Consider the following 25,777-nt stretch of genomic DNA (forward strand, 5'->3'; position numbering starts at 1 on the left):
CCATACGTCCGTAAATTAAGAATACTTGACCTAATCGAAAGAAGAACACACCACAAGTGAAAGTAGCGCGATTTTTGTTCCCTAATTGACGACCTTATCGAACCATTGGTGATTAATAGTTGCAATTAACAGCACTCATGAAACTAGGGCCTACTGGTGCGTGCCATACCGTTAACTCAAGACTGTTAGCTCGCCTCACACAAAACGTTTGACAGTAATTAACGCAAATAAAGTCTCTGTCCTGTTTTCCAGATCGTTTTTCAAAGTCTATTGGCCAACGACGAGCCACGATCCCTCGTCTGCTCACATCCAGGCGGCCATTAGGGCCGAACGTGCGGATTCCGAATTTGCGCGTCCGCGAAACGGAGTCTATGTGTATGGCATCTCGTGTGCGTCCCTAAAGGAAATGGTTGTCATACACATCGCTCGTACCATAAATAGGACCAAATTTTGCCCATTTCCTTTGATTCGAAAAACATATCGCCTTTCCTCTTCATACATCACGCCTGGGGCGATGAAATTAAACAATCTTGCTAGAATGCTCAAACACAGGCCGCCACCGCTCGCTGGAAAGGAAGTCTTGGAATTGGAAATCAACTCAAGCGCTTTTGATTCTGCGTTGTTCGGTAATCAAGCCGAGATCAGACCATGAAGAGCCTCCACTACAGCATTCCCACCTCCTACTATACATTGTATTGTAGTTTGATTCTTATTACGTGTTAAATCAGTGTTATCCACATACTCAAACATCATTGTGATCCACATACTCAAACATCATTGTGATCCACATACTCAAACATCATTGTAACCCATGGACTCAAACATCATTGTACGCAATTGAATTGATATTTCTTCTATGAATTGTAACCATGTTCCTCGAATAAGTTTCAATTTAGATTAAAAATATTTTCCCCAAACACTCCAGATGATATTATGGACCACTTAACAAATAATTAATAATTACAACCATGATATTCCGGGTTTGGCAACTATGCTAGAACACCAGACATACACAGGCAGGTATAAAAAGTTCTATTTAACAAAGAAAATGCTATGATATAAAGCTATGTCTTGCACTAGCCCACCCAAATAGCAAGACGTAAATATGAAACTTAAAAATGTATGGAGTCTAAAACACTAGTATCTAACTTCTTTCAGGACTTTGCCTTGCCATAACTTGCCACAGAGTTGTTTTCTTTGATCTCATTTTACATGCATTAGACATACATTCTATTGTACAACCGAGGAGGGCTCCTTCACTTGAACTCGCATGGAGACACTTTGATATCCCCTAGCAGACTACACAATGTCGGTATATGCCTGCCATCCCTACAGGCATTGTAACGGGAAATAAACAAGCCAAGGGAGACAATAAAACCTATCTTACAGCAGAATCACCGTCATAAAATTTGATGTAATTTCCGCGCTGATTTCTCCGTGAACAAGACTTGTACGCGTGTCTTTGTACGAAAACAAAGCCCAGTGTAGGTTATGCTAAAGAACCTCGGCTCTAGCAATCTACCAACTATACCACCCAGAGGGCAACTCATATTAAAAGCCCCGAGAGGTCCAAAAAGAAACGGAACATTTGGAAAGAATTCTTTCCTTCGACGACATAAGTTTACATCAAACAGAGTTTATATTTAGGGTTAATGAGTTCGGCCGGTTTTTAGCAGAATGACCGTTTTCTTAATTCGTATCGTCTCCGCGAGGAGGTGAAATCGCGTTAGAGACGGCTTTTACGACAGTGTAGGATGTAGCTCAACAGCAAACCGAGTGTGGGGGAAACCTGACACCCTGAAATGAAACAACGTGTACGCTTCGCGGTACTGTTTCTGCTAATCTCGGAATATTCACAAACATTTATGCAGCGGGCCGCGACCTTAGGAAAAAATGATTACAAGGTTACAATATGACGCGATACTCTCCCCTTTCTCACTCTCGAAGAAAGAAGGTTGAAAAGACTGGCGTAGCTTCTACCATAAAATTCAAAAAGGAGTGTAAGCTTTTGTTGAACACTCTCGCGTGAAAGATTTGAAAGAGGCGCTGGGCTCTTCACCTTAAAAGTCTCAACAGAGGTGTGAGTTCTCGAGCGTCAAGAGGTTATAAAGAGAATCTGTATGTCTATACATCTGGTTTATCATTCTTACATCCAAGCCCTTCAGTAGGACAATACTTGGAGCGAAATGGAAATGGGATTACAAATTATAAGGTATTATCGTGATAAAAGAGACAGTGCGCACACATACATGTAGCAAGCAAGGATTGAGCGTACAATCACTCGAAATGCGTGATACCCTTCAACCCACAAAAGCAATAGAAAGTCCGACAATGCACTTGAAAAGTGACATTATTAAAAGCACTAAAGGAAACTGCGGATTGGCCTGTGATAGACTCAAGCCTTTCGCATAGTGACGACACTTCCAACACAAATACTGGTCAAAGAAATTTGGCTACAGGGTTTACTATTTGGAACAGCTTTGATTTTTTTCTTATCAAAATAACCAGTGTATCTTCGTATAGAAACGAGTCCCGTGAACCAAGGCGTGACGAGATGTGACATCTAAGCATGTCCCCCAGGATGGCACAGAAGGTCGTTTCTTGCCCCCAACCCCGGGGCCACTACGGTAGACCGAGACACCCTCAATTCAGCTGACACTCGCGACAATAGCGCTGACAATGCCAAGCCCGTCACCCCCGAATTGAGCGACTCGAGGCCTTTCTGGAATACAAAGATCGTAGTCAGAGATTAATGCAAGACCTACTCTTACCTGAATCACCCTCATGTTGAGCCCTGTCTCTTGAGCAAGCTGTTCACGTATATGCCGGGTAGGTTTTGGGGTGGCAGCGAATGCTGCTTTAAGAGTCTCCAACTGCTTGGCCTTAATGGTGGTTCTTGGGCCCCGTCTTTTTGCCCCAACCTGTGTGTTTCCGCCACCGCCATTTCCGGAGCCGGTCGACCCCCCGAGCCCCCCACTCCCCTGGGTACCGCTCTGAGGACTTCCGCTTCCGGTACTTTCGTTACATTTAATATTACCACTGGATGTGTCTAGTCCAAGATTCGAACCCACAGACGCATTGGAGTCCACAGATGCTGGACTAGCGTCCAGAGGACAGCTGTCGGGCCGTAGAGGTTCCTCCTTAATAGGCGCTGGGCTATTAAGCGTCGGAGACAACACGGGGTTGGACCCGATGCTGCTGCTGTTGTTATTGTTCATGAAGTTAGTGTTGTTATTATTCCCAATACCCGACATGATATTTTCTTTCTCTTCTTTGCTATTATCGGTTTCTAGAGCGAAGTCTTTGTCGGAGATGTTGCCCTGTGTGTCGATGCCGCTGTCAGGGTCGCCCTCGTCCTCGCCGTCTGAACCTGAAACAACAGAAGGAATTGTTAATCTGAACCTCTTCAACACCAACAGCAACAGCAACACCAACAGTATGATATTTCACGTTAGCACAACAGTAGTTTCCTAATGCTGTGCCCCAAACAGCAACTACTCTACACCCACCGAAGTGAATGTTATTAATAATATTTATTATCAGTAATACCTCTAGCCTCTGCCTAAAGATCTGAATATAATATTCTTTAATATTCAGCTTCCCCAAATTAATGCAATTCCAAAATTCCCGACGAATGATAATTCTGTTCTGAACAAACCGCAAATTCCATCACACTTTAAAAAACACATCATAACGTTAACCTGTTTTTATTTGTTCATATTGATTTATTTATATGCTGGAGTGTATTGAAATATATAAAATCACACAAGCATAGCCTTTTATTAAACACTTTATTTAATAACTCTAACAGCGCCTTCAAATCTCATTTGGCATTAATAAATACACACGACCGTTAATCAGCAGTACATCTGACTATGTGTCTAAACAGTGTCGCTGTATTTGAAAAAAACCCAGCGTATATTAAATACGTATCGCCATCTTCATCCTTCCAAGCTGAAACATCGCAGTCCAAACATTTAAGGAATGCATACTACTTGACAAGAGACGTGTCATATATTTAATATTAAATCACAGCTTTATAGAAATTAAAATGGGCCAGCGCACACGACGGGAAATCAAGTCATGTTGTATCCATTCGACCACATCTCGCAAACAATCCGTGGGCGATGATTCACATACTTTTGTCGTTAGTCAGTGTGATGGAGAGAAAGTGGCCAACCCTACTGTGTCAACGTCACAATATACAACATCGCGGGGACGGATTGTTGATGCGTTTTGTTGGAGTGGTAAAAAAATGTTACTTATTCCCCAATGACGGTGTTTTAGTAGCCGAACACGATGCTGCTCGGTTGCAGCCTGTCACAGATACAGGCACCAGCTGATGCGGAAAGTGAAATATGGCGAAGGATTCGGTAAAAAGCATTCTCTCGCCTCCACTATATCACTCTCAAAGTATCGCGAATTCTTTCCTCAAAGTTTGTTTTCTTTAATGCTTGAATTGAGTATGTGGGGCTAACGGCGTATCTTAACAACGACGCTCGCATACCAGTTATGACGAGAAAACCAAGGAAATAATTCCAGAATGCAATGCCTGCGTGTAAAAAAACACGAAAAGGAAAAGTGTTTTTAGGAAGCTTGAAAGGATAATATAATAGTTTGTTTTTAGTGGCTAATATCTATAAAAAAATCAATAAAATCCCGCTGTTTTACGACATGAAAAAAATCCTAGGAGTAAATTAATTATTAATTAGGAAAAAACATAATTATGAACGGGTTGGTTCAGGAAGGAAGGAAATTATGATTGAACAAGATCGATACATTTCAGGTGATTTGCCACAAAGGATAATCACAGGGAAGAGAAAGTGTAATCAAAATATCGCATAACCAACTGTTAGGCGATTATCTCTCGCAGGCCACGCAACGTGAACACGTGCTTTTCGCAAATTTAACAAAATATAACACTAACAGTGTGCTATCTATTCAAAACGAATTCCAATTTTCGAATTTCTATTGAATTTCTTAAACGAAGTATGATATTTTTTCTCACTTTGCGTTTGACGGAAAGTTAATGGTAGACCCCCTAAGTGGGTTATTCCAGCTTGATACGTGGTTCCCTTGGCTAATCGGCGAGTTTACAAATAAAGGGGTAGCTGTGGACAAAGCCAATGTTTAGTGTTACTATGTTTCCTTGTACACCACAAATGAAGGTTGTGGTCGAATGGAGATTACAGACAATAAAAACAGCATGAAACGATGTCGATTTAGTAAATATGCTAACAAATAATTATTGTTATTATCGTTACACACATCATCATGATAACGCTACTGTAGCTGATTGCTGCTGATTCCAGTATGAGAAGCATTAGCGGGTTTTTTAAATTATTAAAAAAATATTTTTCTTTCAGTTTCATACAACTGTTCATTGATGATAGCCAGGTATAAATCTCACATGTAGTGAAAAGATAAATTATGCAAATCCCATAATTTATTAATTTCGTACAAATGCCTATAAATTTGATTTCGTTATACATCAACTGAGACTGTCGTCATACCGATCAGGTCACTGGTTTAATTCAATGTGCAGCATTAAAGAAAATGTGTCTTTGATATACGTGTTTGAATAAATCAAGGCCCCTACCAGCGGAGCACTGCGAGACAGTTGAAACAACCCATACATAATAAATAAGAAGCGTGTCACAACAACTTAACGTAAACTCTCCCTCAACGAGACAAATCAAAGCCAATCTTGAAATATCGTTTTGTCCGTATTGTCCGAGAGTTTCACCCGTGTCGACCGAGTCTCATCCTTTGAGAGGACCAAATTGGATATCAGTTAGTTTTAATGAGATCCATGAAGTTTTAATGAAGTAGGCCAATAGCATTGTTGATGAGAAAAAATATAAACGAAAACATCGATCGCTCGCTGAAAACAAGCATAAACAGTAGCGTTATATACATTTAAACATCAGTCAATCGGAAATTCTCGGTTCACTACGGGTTTTGTTTTTTTTTCGTCTGCGACATTCAAGTTAATAATTTGTTAGTTTCAGAGAAGTCTGACTTCAAAGTGTTTGTTATAAACTACTTCGTGAACATAACAGTTATGTTCATTAACCGTGTGGTGATTCTACCCCTGGGACTGAAATGGTCATTAAAACTGTAGGTTTTAGTTCACAGTACTTGTCAAATACGATTTTGTGTCTTCAGAATTGTCAGCTTTGCACCGAACGCAATAATATCCGTGAAAAACATGGCGTTCAATTTTCGTTCTCAGTAAGCGCAACATTAAATCATAATTCGTTTTTATATCAATTTAGAAAATCGTGATCACTTTTGCAACAACACAGAAGCGCAAATGGGGTAATACTGCATATTATGCGTTCATCACAAGGAAAATAAAACGAAACGAAATTACAGGAATGACGTTAGCGATTGCGGCATCAAACAACAGTATCAAAAGCTTCAGAAGGAAGAGAAACGAACGGAAATTGACTGATAAACCCCCAGTAAAATAGCTGACTTGTTCGCTATATATTGTCTAGTCGCTTGGTGAGGCCCAGCGCTATGGATGAAATGCTTGTTACGAGCTAACGCGATTACCAAGCCCCCAAGGTGTTCAATTTGGGACGAATTGAGAGCAGTATCGTGCCCAAATCCAGTTATCGGTGTCCACGATTTGACAAATTAGTCACAAATTATTGTCTCAGTGTCCCCAAACCACAGTTTACCATCGTCGCTTAAGTAATTGTGTGAGAATGACAATGAGGAAACACGTGGACAAGGCAATCGGCTCTGGCCTCGCCTCTCCGGACTTGCTAGTTGTCACTAAAACACGGAATATCTTTTTAAATCTGTTCAATTATTTATGCTTAAGCACCATTGTGGGATGAAACAATGGTTTGTTAATGGGAAATTAGTTAGCATGAAATAAACGCAGCGAATTTGTGTATCCAGCTTTATCCAACAGTTCGCACAGCGATTTCGGTTTTATCCTTGTCCGTGACTGATGGACACCCAGCTCAGCTTAAACGAGGCGAATGGGGTGTTAATCTTTAAAAAAGCGAAAAGGGTGTTAATCTTAAAAAAGCGAATGGTCTGTTGATCGTAATGCATGTAAATTCACCATCTACGTTATAAACCATTGCCAGAAGTGTCGCTCACATAACCTACTGTTATACACTGGAGTAAACAGGCAATGTTTAGTAAATATAGTTATACATATATACCGTGGATCTGTCCAAGTAATGATAAATAGCGTAATAACCAAGATACATGTTCGTACTATCGAATACTATGAGACGACTTATGTTAGACTCATGTCCTTAAGTGTTACAAAGGTATATCAAGTTGTATGAGGATTATGTATTAACATACAAGCATTGGTGGTCGTATCTTCACGTTATATCACACTGACATACAAGCATTGGTGGTCGTATCTTCACGTTATATCACACTGACATACAAGCATTAGTGGTCGTATCTTCACGTTATATCACACTGACATACAAGCATTAGTGGTCGTATCTTCACGTCATATCACACTGACATACAAGCATTAGTGGTCGTATCTTCACGTCATATCACACTGACATACAAACATTAGTGGTCGTATCTTCACGTCATATCACACTGACATACAAGCATTAGTGGTCGTATCTTCACGTTATATCACACTGACGACTGGAATGTATTTAGGATCGATGAGTTGCACTATGCAGAACATGCAAGTTTGTTTATAAATCTGTGACAGGGATGGCGACAGATGGAGTTTGACAAGATGGTAGCTGCTGCCCCGGGGTGCTGCACAGATTTGGTTAGCCTGATGACGGTTGAAGCGAGGACCCCACAGGGCTTCTGCCTACGGCTGGAACCAAGGGGCCGATGTGTTATTGAATGAAGACCGAGTCCCCTATGAATGATTGTCTTTAAGTGATGCTGTAAATTGAATAACGTACAAACCGACCAGCCAAATGTCATAAGATTGGAAGAATAATTGGATAGAGACGAGGGAAGGGTCGAGATTTGGGCAGACGACATTTTGAAAAAGGCGGGAAAGTAAGATACAGTTTGTTTGCCTAGTTTTTTTTAGTCCAGAGCAGTAGCCTTTGAAATGAGGCAACACGGGCGTTATTTTGATCTTCTTTTCGTCCTTTGACAAAGGTTTAACATGACGACGAAACAAAGAAGTGGATGAGTCAGAAAGTCGACAGGGAGAGTCCGCCATTCAAATCGGGAGATCCCGGTCCGACAGACGGGCCGCTTCTCCAGGAGTAGTCAATATTTCCCCTGTAGCACGCCATTGCTGTCGTCCGAGGCTCAAAGAAAAATATTCCCGTTCCGTCTTAAGGGACAGAATTTGAATAAAACCCTCACCGGAACTGGAAAACAAACACAGGACCGCAGACGCATCCCAAAGCAGAAGTCACGGAACCAAATAACAATAATTGGTCAATAAAGAAAATATTGAGACGAATTAAATATTCACGTGAGGAAACACGACTGTCAACACACAGAAGAGGAGAATAGTGAAATATTCACGAGTACCCCCGTAGTTATCATTCCCAATAAAATATTCACACTCATTTCCAGAAGTATCCTATGGAAGTTTATATTTCAAAAGTCGGTAAAATCTGTCAGGTCAAACTGACTTTAAAATTGACTTTGTAATTTTAGAAATATTACATCACAACCAACTGATATTATCTACAATAATAACAACGTACAATTTTCACAATAACTTCTTGAATTACCAATTAAACCATTGGCAAGCGTCCGATTCAAGTATTCAGTTTCATTCAACAACTATGACAAGCAAACATGATCAGATTATCGCCTAAATGGCGAGGCAATGCAAACAGTCTATCGCAGGCAGGCTCTCTACGCATTTGGGAAGGACACTAGGGTAAAACTGTACTAGACAAATATTTATATAGATAAAACGGTGGGACAATCGCAGGAGAGTTCTGTGTGTATTGTCAATATGGCCGCACGTGGCACGTCTGTTAATGGATACGTTACCTGTGATTGTGTATTTGAATGTAAATACACACCTATTGGGAGCCGGCTAGTCGTATTTGATGGACATTGCACATCAGCCATTACCTATACATGACTATTATTAGAGCTTCATTCATATAATGTGTAATTAAACATTCGAGATCCATTCATTTACTTAACTGCCGAAACACGGCCATTACGCCATATTAGATAACAGCTTTGCAAAGAGCTTCGCCAATAACAAATCTGTTAAATTTGTTCAATCAGAATCAGATAGATGGGAATGAGACACGTAAGTTTCAATGTATGAGTGAGTGAGTGAGTGAGTGAGTGAGTGAGTAGCATTCTTAAGCTTCGTAGCGATTCGGTGAATTAGAAATGATGCATCTTGATAATGTAATTTCTTTTTGATTATTTTTTAATTTGTGTCTCATGAATAGAAATTATATACCCTTTATATAACACTTAATTATGATTTGTTACACCCGCGCCCAATCACGCGATTCGATCCCAAGATCTATGTCCTCCAGTATCCGCTTTATGTCCTCTGAAAGACACCGTGTCCCCACCCGCCCTATACACCCCACCCGCCCCATAAACCCCGACACCTCCACATTCATGAAGTATGCAGGTCTTGTGCTTAAACCAACTTTAAACTTGACATTTGTACTCTCAATCTGTTCCTAGCACCAAGGACGTTGAACAAGGTGTCTTGGGCCAAGTTAGTTTAACCCCCACAGGGCTAACAATGCCTCCGGTCGGGCGAGTGTGAACACCCCCCTGTAATTAGATTCGTGGTCCAAGTCACATGTCCAGGAGACGTCTTGGACACGACTGATCAGGGTCTGTGGGCAGGGGAGGGGATTGAGGCTCACAAATTCGGAGGCAGGGCCATTATGGACCCATTGATTTTGTATTATCTACTTGACACGAATCGACAATTTAATACGACAAACAAACGTGAGAGGTTAAAGCAAACAGGGGCCCATGTTGGCGTAAATCAGGTCCGGCCCGTCCAATATCGGAAGACAATTCCCCTATCAAATTCGATAACAAGTCCCGCTCGCGTGAGACGCTCCTTTTTCAATGGGAAATCAATCAGAAAATCCATTCCTAGGACGATTTTGACTCCAAAGCCTTCACCGAACAAACCCTTGTCTTTTTCTTTGAATTCTTTAAACTTGATCTTTAATTTCTTTCAAAGACTCTCGCTCGACATCTCACAGAATACGGTGTGCCTCGCTCCAGTTCGATAGAGTTGCTGCCTCTAGGAGACCGCACATACGCCACAACCCCGGGCCGAGGCGAGGGACGTAAAATAGGAATTACGGTCGCGTTCGTGGGGGCATGATTCCTCGGGAAATAACCCAAAATAACTCAAACTTAAATGCCATTCCAACAAACATTAAGTTTGCCTGCATTGGACAAGTGAACACTCTGCTGTTAGCGATAAGAAAACCACTGCTTGGATTACATTAATTTATAAACAGATATGGAAATAGGTAGTTAAACCAAACAGGCACACGTTTCAGATCGTTGTGAATCATATCATAGTTCGGTTATACTGTTTCTAATATTTGCATATTAATGTACATGTTGATCGAAAAGTTGGTGAAAAGATGGAATGATAATCAATTAAATATTGTTGTTTCATAAATATGGTGTATATAAAATATGGAATCATAAACAGAAACATTGACAAGCAACGACCTAACTATCTAGGGTTCATTTCGGTCGATCCGTTTTGAAATATGATTTTCAAATATCATACAAAACAAAGACATCAAGTATCACCGACAGATCGATCGATGTAAAGGAAATAAAAACTATTGCTCTCTACACAGTAACCTATGATAGGAGAGGTGTCGCAAAGCTGATTGTTATCAATAGTCGCGAATCCCCTATGTTTCCTAATGACAACAATTCAACTAAATCGTTTCGTCTGTCATAGTGGAAATTTGAAATGAAACCCCATACACGTATGAACAATTTGAAGCAAAGATAGCGTTTTTCGCACGTGCCACGGCGCGTTACAATGCACGCGCTAGGAATCAGACGGAGTACACATTAGAGCGCGTTTGGTGACAAGGTGCATTCAATCTGATTACGATTCTAAACGCGCGCATCAATTTACAGTGCCAATTAAATTTACATTACAGATGGGAGGATTGAGTTGTGTAAGTTAATTTTATTAAATGAGTGTTAAGTGTGTTGTGAAAGAGATTCGAGCACGAACAGGACTAACACACTGACAACGTTTGATCATCCGCGAAAAAAGTGACAATTTGCACGTGCTATCTTCTCCCTGCCCATATTTCACACAACTATGGCGAAATACTCATGAATTTTTCAAAGACATTTTGCACTAATTTTCGTATTTTAACTACTGAAATATCCAATTAGGTGGTTCTTTTCCCGCATCACTCATCAGTTACTGAACTCACGTCGGGGTTTGTTTGTGGGTATTTTTAAAACCTGTTCAATGAAACAGTAATGCGAGGCAAATGTAGAAATTATACGTCATAAAACATGTTAACGTGATAATTTCCATCACATTAAAAACATGAAATCCCGCAAAACATTAAAATGAAACTTCAGATAATGATCAGCTCATTGAGCGTTATATTAAACAAAAATATACATGCGGTATATTTGCGATAGTAATGGAAAAAAAGAAAAGACGGAACGTTAAAAAAACGGAAAACGATAAGTTGACACGTGATGAAAATGCTGCACGAGACTCGCTATTTGTGGCCTATATTTACATAAGTACATTCACCAGTCGGGAAAATAAATGTGTTTAGTGCTAAAACTCGCAGTAAATGGCACTTTTCACTCATCAATTCTGTAAACCCGTTCTCGGGCAGCTAAACGGCAAGCCAGCCGCTTCAGGGGATGGGGGAACCCCTCAACTACGGTCATTAAAATTCTGTTAGGGAAGGATATTTGGAAAATATTCCCAAGTCACTTGTTTGATGAGAACATCTCTTCTCCCCTCGTTCATCATAAGGCGAGTAGTTGGATGGGGCTAACTCCATGTTCGCTGGTTAGGACATCAGACAGGTGAGTGTTTTAATAAGCCAGAATTTCGCATTTCTGCCATAACCGTTTACGCGTTTGTTGACAGCTATCACAATGCCTGCATCGGTTCAATTCTTTTGTGCTCATCATTCTTGTTAAATATCATTTATGGGTATATTTTCACGCGCGTATTTTAACGAAATGGCGACTCGGTTGAATTAACATTTTTAAGTCGTATATTTATTTCCGATCAATTCATTGAAGTGTAATAAAAAAGATTACCGTAAACAATAATTAAATAAACATCACAAAATAAAATATTCGTTAAGTGAAAAAATATATATCACAGATTTTCAGGAACTTGTATTGATAATCATATACATGTTTAAATCTTGCAATTCTACATGTGAAATATTCGTGGTGGACCACTATGTATGTCTCAGAACCCTGGGTGTGCATCTAGGTATATCACGCATCGATCCCAGCCAAACATCGATATACATACGGCAAATGGCCCGAAGCACATGTTCAACACAACAATCGCACAGACAGCGAGTTTCAGTCTCAGCATGTATGTTTTCCAATAGCCCGAGATCAAAGTAAAATTATCTACCATTGCACAATTTTCCTTTAATAAAATTCTAAAAGTTTATTCAATGAACATAACTTTTATTTCCTTGTTTACGTGCTCCGGTTGTTACAGGAGCCGCCGAAGTGGCACATCGTTTGTGTTCAAGACTTCGGTGTTATTTAGAGGCCCAAAATTTCTCGATTCATTAAAAATACGTATCATCTCACAGGCTTCGCTTTTATCTATCGCAACTGTATTGTTTTCAGTGGTATAACTCCCCTGTGATTTCTTTATGAGAAGCAATGGGTTGTCTATAGAGTATACCCCCTTGCGTTCTAGAAGTAACATAAACGTTTCGGAACTAAACTCTCGACATAGACGCATCTCTTTGTCCTAACTTGTACGCAGATGTCGTAAAGTTTTATTCGTTCTTGGTTCGGTGCTTAAAAAGAAGCGGACAGAGAACGCTAAGGCGAAAACACGGGTAAATTTGTCGCTCGGCCATAATGCAACAATGCCGGACACGTTCACTGCAGTTGTAAAAGCCCCATATACATGTTTCCCGTTCACTAACGCTGTGAGAGGGGCAACTTAAAAGGGCTAGGGATACCACCCGTAGACTGGGCCCCTATGCGTACAACGGCATCAAACTCACACGAGCAGCTGATGGAGAATATTTATGTTGTTTATCGTACCACCTCATGGCACCTTTACCAGGCTTTAGCGTGGATGGGGCTCCACGTACATCCATATGTTCAATGACCACCTTGTTCTTCTAGCCTGTGGTTTGTTTTGAAAATAAGCTTTAAGGGTTTGGTATCCTTTGGTCTAAACACAGAACGCTATAATTCAACAGGATCCAAATTCATCTCCCCACGATACCTATACTTTCTACGCTGAACCATTCTCCGAGTTAAACGATTTGCAATCCACTAATTGTTGACGCTATTGTTCCGGAATAAATGTTTCAGAAATCTCGTTAAAAAACAATTATTTTTCCCCGCTGCAGACATCTCAATACAATTTTGTACGTGTCACATTATTTATGAAACATGTCAAAGACTAAAGTTTAAACGATTACCCTTTTTTCCCAGCCCCTATTGTTATGACGCAAGATCTGCACGGAACACGGCGACGGTGATTATATTCAAACTGCTATCAGTATAAGTGACATCAGATATGTCCACTCCTAAACAATTCCAGCTGGCATTGTTTATTCAGTGAATGTTAAAACACTGCAAGCACATCCTAGTATTTTTCTCAAGTATTTTCCACTAAACCAAACAGAAACATATCTGATTGATAGCTAAAACAGATTCGATTTCTCATCTGGCGAGCAGTCCGCGTTATTCGATGTGACTATTATGTTGTGTTGACGGAACATAGAGAAAGTAGTGACATCCACCAGACCGTGGCGATGTTATCTTAGCGTTTCCCTTATCAGTGATATAATCCATTTGGCGTTCAATATGCCAATGAGTTATCAATGTACCTCATTGTTGGCGATACGGACGTTGATGGCCGGGGATGTTTCTATACGGGCATTGTCGCCGCAGAGTAAATGCTTATTCACGACCACGCAATGTGACCGACGGATGCCGTGAATGGGACGCAGTTTTCTAAATGGGGGAATGATATTTAGAGAGAAAAAAATCGTCAAATATTTCTAAACGCTTTTCCATGCGCAAGCTTAATATGATAGCATATCAGGGCAAGATTGAGGGATAGTTTAGAAACGGTGCATGGTAATAGCATGCCAGGAACGACTTTCGACATTTTGTACGTTTAGATATTCAGACAGTGCCTCTGGGTAGTCCTGCTTTCTGATTTCAGAATAGATTCAATCGATGGAAGCACTTGACCAAAGAATCTAACAGAAGTCCGCCCCACTTGCTATTGTAGGGGCTCCGAGTACATTGTCGACACAAGTCCTATTGTTGCAAGTTCTTCAGTTCGATCGTCGGTGTCACCGCGCCTGTAAGGAGGGGCGAGGGATCTGTTGGTGTCACAGTTCCTCGCCTCTCCCCGGCACCGTCACATCGAGTTAGACGTCGGAACAACGAGGAGACACATTGTAACATTGTCTGCCGCGTTCGCGGGGGATATCAACCAAGTATTGTTTTGCATTTAACTATAATGATGAACTCCTAATTCCCCAAAGTTTCGAAAATGTTATCAATATTTAAATCAATATAAAAAGAAGAATCATTTGCCGTTTTATTTCAAATTAAAGATTACGTCACCCAAAGTAAACAAACGAACTAAAGAAGGCAATTATGTTATTATATACAATATCGAGACTAATTTCCAAGGTCTCTTGAATTACGGACCAAAACGAAATACATCTTTTTGTTTGAATTTGTGTTATAAAGTCATCATTTTTAACACCCAGACGAACTAACCCCTATTCGCCACCCCGTTTAATCTGATATCGAGTCAGCGCAATGTGTTTTAGCATCTTGACTTCAACAAGGCTATGAAAAATATTTCAGGCATTGTAAGTGAGCGTACCACAGTGCCTTACATAGACTGGGATCCGACGGAGGAGAGTGTATTACATCAGCGAGATGTTCTGTGTCATTACCGCAACCTTGTGGATATAGACAGCTTTGATCATCCTTCTAAGCAACAATATAGCTTGACTTGTGCATGACAAGAATTCCTTTTGAAAAAGGCTTCAAACATAAAATTTAAAAAAATGTTGAGAACTATTCATATTGAAGCGCTCAGCGCCTGAGAAATATGAGTACATTCGAGTTTAAGTGAGGTTCGTCATACCACTATCGTGTTCTATGTTGTTGTATTTGAATACGGTTTTATTCATGTACTCACAACCCTAACAATAAGAATATTAGGGTTTATGTTTCAACACAACAAACATACGACTAATCTTTAGTAATAAGACAGATATCGGGTCAGATTGTTTATTTATTTGGTATGTATACAATCCCCACTTGAATCTTGAATATAGGCACTTATCTATTTGACGAGGCGCTGATCGAATTTAATGGTTTCGGCACGCGCCGCTCTATCCGGCTTTTAAACATGAGCCAATTAGCACGAGAGATACAGGTTTACGAAGACCGCATGCTAAAATGTGAGCCGATTATCGCCTAGAATAAAATTAAGTTAATTTGCGAGAACTTCTGACAAACAATCCGGTTACCGGCAATTTGTATCAAACGGCTGTGGGGGGTTATGTATGAGGGGGATGCTAAAGTGGCAAAATACAGAGACGGATAAAATAAATATTTCTTAAAGGGATGCTTTGTTAGGGAGGGGTCTGCAATGTGCAAATAGTTTGTATTATTGGTAAAACTTGGTATTAAGGTATGCAAAAACATAAACCGTGTTCTTTCTCTTACCTGAAAACTTGCTGTTGATGTAATCGTCCTTGCAGATGAATTTATTCTCATCTAATATATAGAGTTCCTCTCCTGTAGATAACTGTTTTCGACACACCATGCACGTAAAACACTTTAAATGAAACACCTTGTTTCTCGCCCTGCGCACAAGATCGTTAGGAGATATACCTTGAGTACAGCCGGCACACTTTGTTCCGTATCGTCTGAAAAAAATAAAAATTAAACAATTATTTAATGACAAACTGGGCGTTGTATTGAAAACAAATATTAGATGAACAGTTTCCTTGTTGCTATACGTTCACATTGTATTGTACAATTGTATAGGCTCTCATATGTTCCTCCTTGGTATTTAGACAAAGGGTCCAATCTGATGATACGGATATTGAACAAGGAAATGTTTTAATACAATTGACTAATATGTTCTTATTTTATCGAAAAAGTCATCTTTTGTGTAGTTGTATTAGAGTAAAATCTAACATCTGTATGTGTTGTTCGATCGAGAATTCTTGTTTAACACTTACATTCCCATTGAACATGTAAATTCAACAAGAACGTTATTATATAAGTTCATATTCTGTGAAATGAACGTCAATTAGATATACATATGTATCTTGTCATGCCTATATACCTACCGTGTTTCACCTGTGTAAAAGTAATCAAGGTGGTCTAACCAGAGCATCGATCACGATGTTTCCACACCTCATCTTTGAGGAAATGACCCCGTTGAGTTATAACAGGTTATGGATAAACTCCCAATAGACCTGGCTAAATAATTAATCTACTCTATTGAAAATAGAAATAGCCCACATGTGTAATTAAGACTATTTCAAATTGCTATCTCTCGGCGCCACTCGAGCTTGAAATTAAAAACTTAAGTACCAGTTCAATTTAAATCAAAACTTTGATGAAATATTGTTGAGCGTTTGAAAACTGTAACAGAATTATAGAACAAAGATAAACTCAAAATATTGACAATTATTTTGAACAGACACTCTGTTTATGTTTAAGCCGTTTCATCACGACAACGTGAGTGGGTGATATTCAACTGTAGTCATGGCATTATTGACACGCGAAGCCGTTGAAATTACATCAAATAGCTATGTAAAGTTGACACAATTTTGAACTTAAATGTGTTAATATATGTCACGTAATACCACAGCCGACCGCCGGCAATACCTATCAATATTGCCGTGTCAGTTCAATAGAATTTACTGTTACTATAATACAGTTTCTTACCTGAAAAAATCTGTTCTGCAGTACAACTTCCCGTCCCTATAGAAACATTTTTCTGTCAAATTACTTTTGCAGTCGCTGCACTGAACACATTTGGCATGCCACGCTCGGTCCAAAACATTCAATAGAAATCTGTCCAAGATGGGTCGGTCACACCCAGCGCACTGCACCATCGCTCCCCCCTCACAATCACTGACGCACCCCACGGGCCGTGACACAGGCTCCAACTTGAGGGTCGGGATCAAAGCCCGCGGGTCAACTGACAGTGCCAGCCTTTTAACTTACAAGTACGCCAAAGATAAAAATGTGTAGCGGGTATACCACTTACACACAGCGAGAGGTACTGCAATCCGAATGTCAGGCTGTTGGCTGTGGTACTATGTCCCGTCTTGTGTCAGACTATCCCTATAACATGTAACGCACGTCCGAAGATTAGGGTAGAATCCTATATTGTTCATTCACGTCCGGGTTTGCATGTCTGCCCCTGAAACTCCACACACGATCCCCCGTCCTCTTATTCGGAATATGTGCTGAAAGTTTTCGTGTACCATAACATCATGACACGCTGAAGGGGCGGAGCCAGCACCTGCCAATCACCTTCACAGTCTCCATAGAAACCCTCACGCTGATCGCCCATTGAACACGCCACACTCACATGCGTCGACCAATCAGAGCTCAGCATTGTTGTGACAGGCGATCGCTGCACCAGCCACTCACTGAGCGGGCTCTTAAAGATTGAACAAGGATCTCTCATAGGGTAGTAGTGAGCCTGTCCCCTGCGGCAGACAGACCCCTCGACACCCTACCCTCAGTAGGGCCCTGAGTAGGGCTTATGCAGCATGTACATTCTCACTCTCGCGTCATTGTATATATATTCTTGAAGAACACAGATCGGATTTCCAACGCACTGCTGAAAACGAAATATTTACCCATAAATCCCCAAGCAAACATTTCAGTATGGAAGTGATGTTTTAGTGAGAATCTCCTACAAATTCAAAGTGCAACATTCGTTACATGGCTGTGATCAAAACCCTGTTAAAAGCAAGTTAATGCAGATTCCATTTCACATACGTTTGTACAGGCCATTAGTATAGCTTTAATATAAACAGTTACCCCATTGTCGCGATGGCGGGGAGCGTTTCTCGTACCCTCGTTTACATAACGTCCACTTGTAAACGTTTGTAACCCTGTTACAGTTTCAATTTAAGAAAGTATACTACGGATACTAAACGCATCTTACTCGAACGAGAGAAATCAAATAAAACATACTTCCGTAGGTTGCACGTGTGTTATAAACTTATAATATTATTGACAGTAACATAAATATCATTCAGTTTAAAAAGTAAATTGTCTTCAAGAATAAGTACCGCCTTGGAAGTGAGAGAAACAAATTTATTATTATCATTGTGAATCATATCACTCTGATTGCGTCAATGGTGTTAGTAAGAAGCTTACCAATGACGTCTTTGACATTTCGAAGGAAGCAGGGTGACCAATAGTCTGTCTGATACAAATATATCAAATACAGCCCATGCAAGTCTATAATGTTTGGCAAGTCTAGATCACTGCAGTATCAGGAAAAAGAAAAGAGTCACTGGGCTCCTTTTACTATATTTTTATTAAGATAACTGAACAACTGTTTTTTTCTGTACGATATGTTCATTTCAGAGACTAGATGTTAGTCTAGGTGACCAATGGTCACCCACCCAAAGTCTCAGTGTGGGTAGTTTCCGGGTGTCAGCTGGCAGATGGTAATCTCGTGCTGGCTCACTGCACGCTGGTGACCACGTGAGTTGACCACTTCTCCCGCCATGTTGGTATCTGCGAAGTGTCACCGACGTGTAATCCGGATACAGCGAAACTTGTCAAGAACTGACGCGACCCTTCTTACAAAATCCACAAACAACGGAGCCAGATGTTTCACAAGCTATCTAACATGGCGCAATTTTAATATCTAGGTATTTGTTGAAAAAAAAATCATAAATATTTAACATTTAGTTAAATAAGATCAAATATTTCCAATCTGAAACTGTGCATTTTTGGACTGATGGTTTAATTATACACATTGTATCAACTTGAAACAGAAAATAATTGAATTGTATAATTAAAGCGCTATCTACAATATGTGGTTAAAGCTAGCAAAACTGGATACCTGTATCTCGTATTCATTTATTGACAGGAGTTTTGAGAATATACCTGAGAACAAAGGGGCATCTGATTTCATGCGTGCGGCACATGGTGACGTGATTTCTGTCCACACAACCACGATACATATCATAGATGAGTTTGAATGATTATAGAAAAACACCAACCTTGCATTTTGAACCCGTAAAACAAACACCCGCATAACGAAAACCAGAGTTTAATGACCCATACCACCGTCCAAAACAAGCCGTAATCCCAGCCACGTTAAATTATCATTTCGGAAACATTAACAAGTTTCTCGCACCGGTAAATATCAAAGAAACGAAACTATTCGTTTTCGCGCGACACATTGCACGTGAAGGGAATTTTTTCAGATCATTATCATTTTTACTAGGTGTTCGGTTTGTTTTATTTGAAATAAATGTACATTTAGTAAAATCAGCACCCAACACCTGGTCCTCAGCACGAGGTATTACAATACAGTTAAACGAGGTTTAATCATCATATAGTCTCAGGCAACGACATCGCAAGTGAGTCCGGCCGAATCGCCTCTCAAACACTCTTCGGTTTCTGATACGAAATTCATCGTTATACGAAAATATCATCAATTTTGTACTGTTTGCAAAAGGCATTTTATGGACAGTTGATGAGAGCCGTAGCTGATTGAATGTTGATTCTGTTTGAATATTTTGAAAAATGAACCGTTTTTGAAAAAATCGATTTGTTTATTGAATTGTTATTGAGGCTTTGAAGATGAGATATAACACTGCGTTGTTGATGAGGCATTGAATGTTTAACTAAAATGTTTAACTGAATGTTTAACTAAAACTAACTACACCACCTTACTTCACTGATTACTGGTTGTTGTTGTTGTTGTTGTTGTTATTATTATTGTTATTATAGCAGTAGTGACGTTGGTGGTGGTAGTAGTAGTAGAAGTAGTAGTAGTAGTAGTAGTAGTAGTAGTAGTAGTAGTAGTAGTAGTAGTAGTAGTAGTAGTAGTTGAGTAATATAGATTGTGTTGAGGAAGTTTAAGGTGATGGGTTAGGGTAGTGGTTAAAGCGTTTGCTCGTCACGCCGAAGACCCGGGTTCGATTCCCCACATGTGTACAATGTGTGAATCCCATTTCTGGTGCCCCCCGCCGTGATATTGTTGGAATATTGCTAAAAGCGGCGTAAAATAATATAACAAAACATCGTATGTGATTGTTCATTTCAAACCCATTTAAAGCTAAAGTTTTGTCCCTTTTTTCATTAAAGTTTCAATCATGTCATATATGTGTCAAATGTTGGCTGTTATACATTCCAACAATCACTACCACATCGCTAAGTCCAGTCAATGAACGCTGAACCTCATCACGAAAGACAGAGCTGTACGGCGATCGTCACTCGTGACCATTAGGGGTTTATTTCCATGTATACACTATTAGTAGGGGACGGGTTTATGACCCTATGTACCCACCCCTCAGCATTGTTATGCTCACGATAACACACCCCTATATAAACTACACGGCGTTACAACAGCTGTAATTGCCCAATCAATCGATGATTACACTCACTTAACGGGTGCGCTTTCCCCTATATACATCTCCATGTGGAGGCGTTTGTAAGCGATTAACGTCGGCTGTGTATTGATCACAACAATCGATCAACGTTTATTCATCGCTAAATCAGTTTACGCATATCAATTGATTTCATTTAATTTTTATTCAAGTCGACTTGCGTCGTGTGTGTCAAGAGATTTGTCATTAAATTTGAAAAATATGTTTTATACACTTATATTATGAGATTATATATCGAATGCTGAATGTTGATGAAATCTAACTTCTGAATTCCTTCAAAATAAAACAGATCTATAAAATATTTTTCTTAGCTAAATACTCAGTGAATTTAGCACCAGACTAAACACGCCACTTGTGCATCGCGCTTAAACTCCACATTTTCTGTCTCAGCGACCTTTCGATTATTGTGTTTCTTCTAAGCCTTTGCACATTTATGACATAAACTGCCGGATAAAAGACATATACACTTGTAATTTGGACCAGACCAAACAATAACAAACGTTGTCAAAGCGTTACAACCCGAAAACAGTCACCGAAACACCTCAAACTTAAGTTCTAAAACACAACTGTGATACCCGTATCAAATACCTCACCACCCACTAACCCTTTCTTGTTTGTTTCACATTTGGCCGCCATCACTTTAGTGAATGCTTTATTTTGCCCGGTTGTTTATTCATAAAACCTTTTCCTTTTTTATTAAAGGAGATCACGGCACCATTGTTGTTTTAAATCGTGGATAATTGAATTGTGTAAATGGCGTAAAACGTTATCACCTAAAAATATATCCACTTTGAAACATCTGTCCAGATACATCATAAAATTGAACTCATTATTGCGTTAAGGTGTCTAATTTTATTTCTTTTGATGATGATGATTATTTTTATTACTTTATTTGCTTAATTTCTATTTATTTTAGGCTTGTTACCATCTTGATCTGCATTGTATATTATATGTTGTATATATATATATATATATATATATATATATATATACTCTTGTACCACTGTTGGTGGTTTTTCAGAGAAATAAAGTGAACTGAACTGTTTAATTTCAAGTAACCCACATCCAGAAATACGCTGAATCCCGGACGGGACTCAACCCCCAAAAGTGTTAGAATCTGTACTTTATGGGGAAGGTATTATCCCAGATTGAACATTTTTTGCTTTTCACCACTTTCTGAATTGTGTTTCGCGCACTGATACGTCCAGTAGTTGTCAATTCGGTTACAATAATTATCGTCAACATTGACAGTCGAGTTTAACGTAAGCATGCTGCCATCTCCATCTAACACCGGTATGTTGTATGCTTGAATCTAGATATACCCTCTGACACGGAGGTTATGAAGGGTGCGAGGTGCAAGGTGTGTCCAGAATCTCTATTAATGGGTGATGTAATATGTATGTAGCGCATACACGTTAAAGTCAGCACCCCTCCGTCACGGCGTAACCACCCCGGTGCGGGGGGAGTTTGTGCCGCTGAGATTGGTGCCAGACTCGTCTCTCGCAGCAGCGTGAAATGATCATGGGGGTGAAGCTGTATCGAGGCCCGGGGTAAGGTGTTCAGGAACTCAGGGGGGATGTTTGTTCGGGTCGGGGGTAGACAAAGGGGAAAACAATGATCATTCATCGCAGCTGAAGTTACACAAAGCGCCTTTAAGATGTATCGCTCTACGGCCTTTTGTTCACGTATTTACCTATTTGAACTACATTTGGCAACAGTTTAAGGGTAATTGCTACAAAAACACAGATCCCCGGGTAAATCCATTAGCACTGGGGATCAAAGCTGCTGTGTGCACCCCGACAGACGGGTGGGACATACCCCGATCAGACCTCACCCTCGGGGCACAAACTTCAGTCCTTGGGTGACGAAGGAAAATATTGAAAATAAGCCTCCAACAAAACTGTCTGAAAGTGACCGCCAAGTTGCATCTTGTGTAAACATTACCTGGATCTCCTACCCCGATATAGACCTAGAGCCACCCCCGTTACTGAGTTCCCGACCCCCCGGGCGATTGGTAGTATATCCGTGTACCGAACTTCAATGGTATCTAACGGGGCCCGCTTTGCCTTCGGGAGAGGGAGACAATGTTTTTAAGACATTCAAGAGTTTCAATAGAATGGGGAAATATTTTTGTGGAATATTTTGAATATTTTGTCAATAATGGTGCTCTATGATAACATTGCGCTGAAGACGCACCCCTTCAAAGATGCGACTGGAAGAGGAACTGTTTGATTGCCTACTGTTGACAAGATGGATGTAGGAATATGTTTCACTCAGCATCAGTGTGAAGGATTTGTGTTGCAATGATGACACCTCGCAGTCTTCAAAGACATGTCTCTTGTGATGGGGTCTTGTGTTCTCATGTGTTGTTGTTGTTGTTGTTGTTGTTGTTGTTGTGATGATGATGACCTTGATGATGATGATGAGGAGGAGGAGGAGGATACGTCTTAATTGTGAAAGTTTAAATACAAATGTGACTTACAGGCTATATGGGAATATATGATACACAATAACAGTGAGATTATTCATTTACCCAAGCCTCACCTGTAAAGTCTATGACACGGAACAAAGGTGATGATGATGATGATGACGACGATGACGATGTACGTCGTTGTCATCTTCATCAACAGAATCATCATTTTCATTATCATCATGATTATTATAAAGTTTAGAAAAACTCATAACGACTCTACCAATGACTAACTATGAGTCTTAGTCACCTTGTTTACTTCAAAATGTCATAGACGTCATTGGTAGCGTTGTTACTAAGCACCAATGACGCAATCAGACCGAATGATATGATTCACAATGATAATAATCCATGTGTTTCTCTCACTGTCCAGGCGAAAGTTTTATTCTTGAAGACAATATGTCTTTTTCAAAGTTTTAAACTGAATGATTATTTTATCAAGGAAACTGGTCGCCTCTTTTTTTTTTTTAGGTGTCTAGCGTGCATACACTTTAAAAAAAAAACATCATGAAAGCACATCATATTGTTATACCCACCCTTGGACACCAGTTACCGTTAAACGGCCAATTATAATAAAAACACTAATAGTGCTAAAATAGTACAAATACCCTGTGTATAAACACTTTGGTTTCTAACACAGAGAGAGAGAGAGAGAGAGAGAGAGAGAGAGAGAGAGAGTGTGTGTGTGTGTGTGTGTGTGAGAGAGAGAGAGAGCTACACAAAAAACAACCGTGAACATTATTTATCATACTACGTATAAACATATTCTTAATCAATACGGCTTAATGGGTTGACAAATCCTCGCACTCCATTAGATATTTCATTTGGTCTGTACCAAGATCTGAAAGTTTGATTCAAAGACGAGGCACGATTCCATCACAAGCTCTTAGATCCAAATAGAGATTACAATTTATTAAAAAAGTGTATCTCGTCTTCAATGCTATTGGTATTACAGTGTTTACAATGTTAATGCTTGTCTGGTACTTGTGTTTTTGTTGTCTCGGTTGCTTTATGTTGGCGATGTAAACTGCCGGGCAAAAGAAAGTATACACCTATGTCTGATGGTGGCGAGAAGTGAAACAAACAAGAAATCGTTATTCGATGGTGATGCATGTGATGCGGGTATGATATGTGCGTTTGTACCTTATGCTTGCATTGTTTCGGCGACTGTAGTCGAGCCTTTTCTTTCCATCCTCATAACGCTTAAATAAATACCGTTTGCGTATCATGCTACACATGCGGGTGTATCGTATCACAGTGTACTTAATGGAGGATAGTCCCTCATACTCTCTTGCCTACCTGCAATACTTTGGCAAGTCTAGATTTCTTCAGTGTAAGGAAATTAAGAAATTATCTGCGATTCGTTCTATTGTATATGAGAAGAAAATGTAAGCAAAAGATCGTTATAAAATAATTTCATTTCAGAGATTTGATCTTAGTCTGAAAAACATTCTATATTCTCCAAAGTCTGTTGTCCATTTAGGATCAAGGTTGTGGTGACGTAGGTAGTGTCCCGAGTCCGCGCCAAACATTGTGTCTGTGCTGAAATCTTTTATATTATTGTATTTTCTGTCCCTTTTGACACTAATGTGATTGACAAGATTCAAGAAAAGTCTGGCAAATATGCGGCCCTCGCTTTTGAAATCCCAAGTACCAAGTTGTCCGACCCATTGTTCTCGGTGTCTTAGGTTTGGTACCTCCCAATCTGTTGTCTGACATTAGGAGAGTACCCGGGTTTGCTTCCAGGAATACAGGCCTTCTGACAATCTGGATAATACAGAAGGCTGCAGTGTTTTCACATTCTCCGAAAAGTTCTGGGTGGGTTTGACAAGGCAGCGCTTCCTGGGAGAAGTTGTGTGTAGAGGGGACAAGGACCTGAGCTGATGATGAGCCTAACCAGCCTGACTGTGCCAGGATCACCCAAACCCTCTTTGCTGCATTTTTTTATTTTAATCTGTAAATAATAATATTATTTAATAATACATTCAAGAGTTTCAATAGAATGGGGAAATATTTTTGTGGAATATTTTGAATATTTTGTCAATAATGGTGCTCTATGATAACATTGCGCCGAAGACGCACCCCTTCAAAGATGCGACTGGAAGAGGAACTGTTTGATTGCCTACTGTTGACAAGATGGATGTAGGAATATGTTTCACTCAGCATCAGTGTGAAGGATTTGTGTTGCAATGATGACACCTCGCAGTCTTCAAAGACATGTCTCTTGTGATGGGGTCTTGTGTTCTCACGTGTTGTTGTTGTTGTTGTTGTTGTTGTGATGATGATGACCTTGATGATGATGATGATGAGGATGAGGATGATGAGGAGGAGGAGGATACGACGATGATAACTTGGATGATATGTGTCTGAAAGTTTAAATACAAATGTGACTTACAGGCTATATGGGAATACATGATACACAATAACAGTGAGATTATTCATTTACCCAAGC

The 25,777-nt window shown here is 39.9% G+C and overlaps 1 protein-coding gene across 2 annotated transcripts in view; it reads right to left on the minus strand.

Moving 5' to 3' along the window:
• Positions 1-17,690, minus strand: part of LOC124132038 (LIM/homeobox protein Lhx1-like) — a 58,231-nt gene extending 40,541 nt beyond the window's left edge. For both annotated transcript variants that reach the window (XM_046495620.2, XM_046495619.2), the window contains exons 1-3: positions 17,152-17,690; positions 15,916-16,118; positions 2,772-3,370 (exon numbers count right to left, since the gene is read on the minus strand). In XM_046495620.2, coding sequence (XP_046351576.1) covers positions 2,772-3,370; positions 15,916-16,118; positions 17,152-17,321 — 972 coding nt within the window. In that variant the 5' untranslated portion in view covers positions 17,322-17,690. The remainder of the gene's footprint in view (positions 1-2,771; positions 3,371-15,915; positions 16,119-17,151) is intronic.
• Between the last annotated feature and the right edge of the window lie 8,087 nt (positions 17,691-25,777).

The sequence above is a fragment of the Haliotis rufescens genome, unplaced genomic scaffold (genome assembly GCF_023055435.1).
Source record: "Haliotis rufescens isolate VD_foot unplaced genomic scaffold, xgHalRufe1.0.p SCAF_15, whole genome shotgun sequence".
Classification (NCBI taxonomy): Eukaryota; Metazoa; Mollusca; class Gastropoda; order Lepetellida; family Haliotidae; genus Haliotis; species Haliotis rufescens.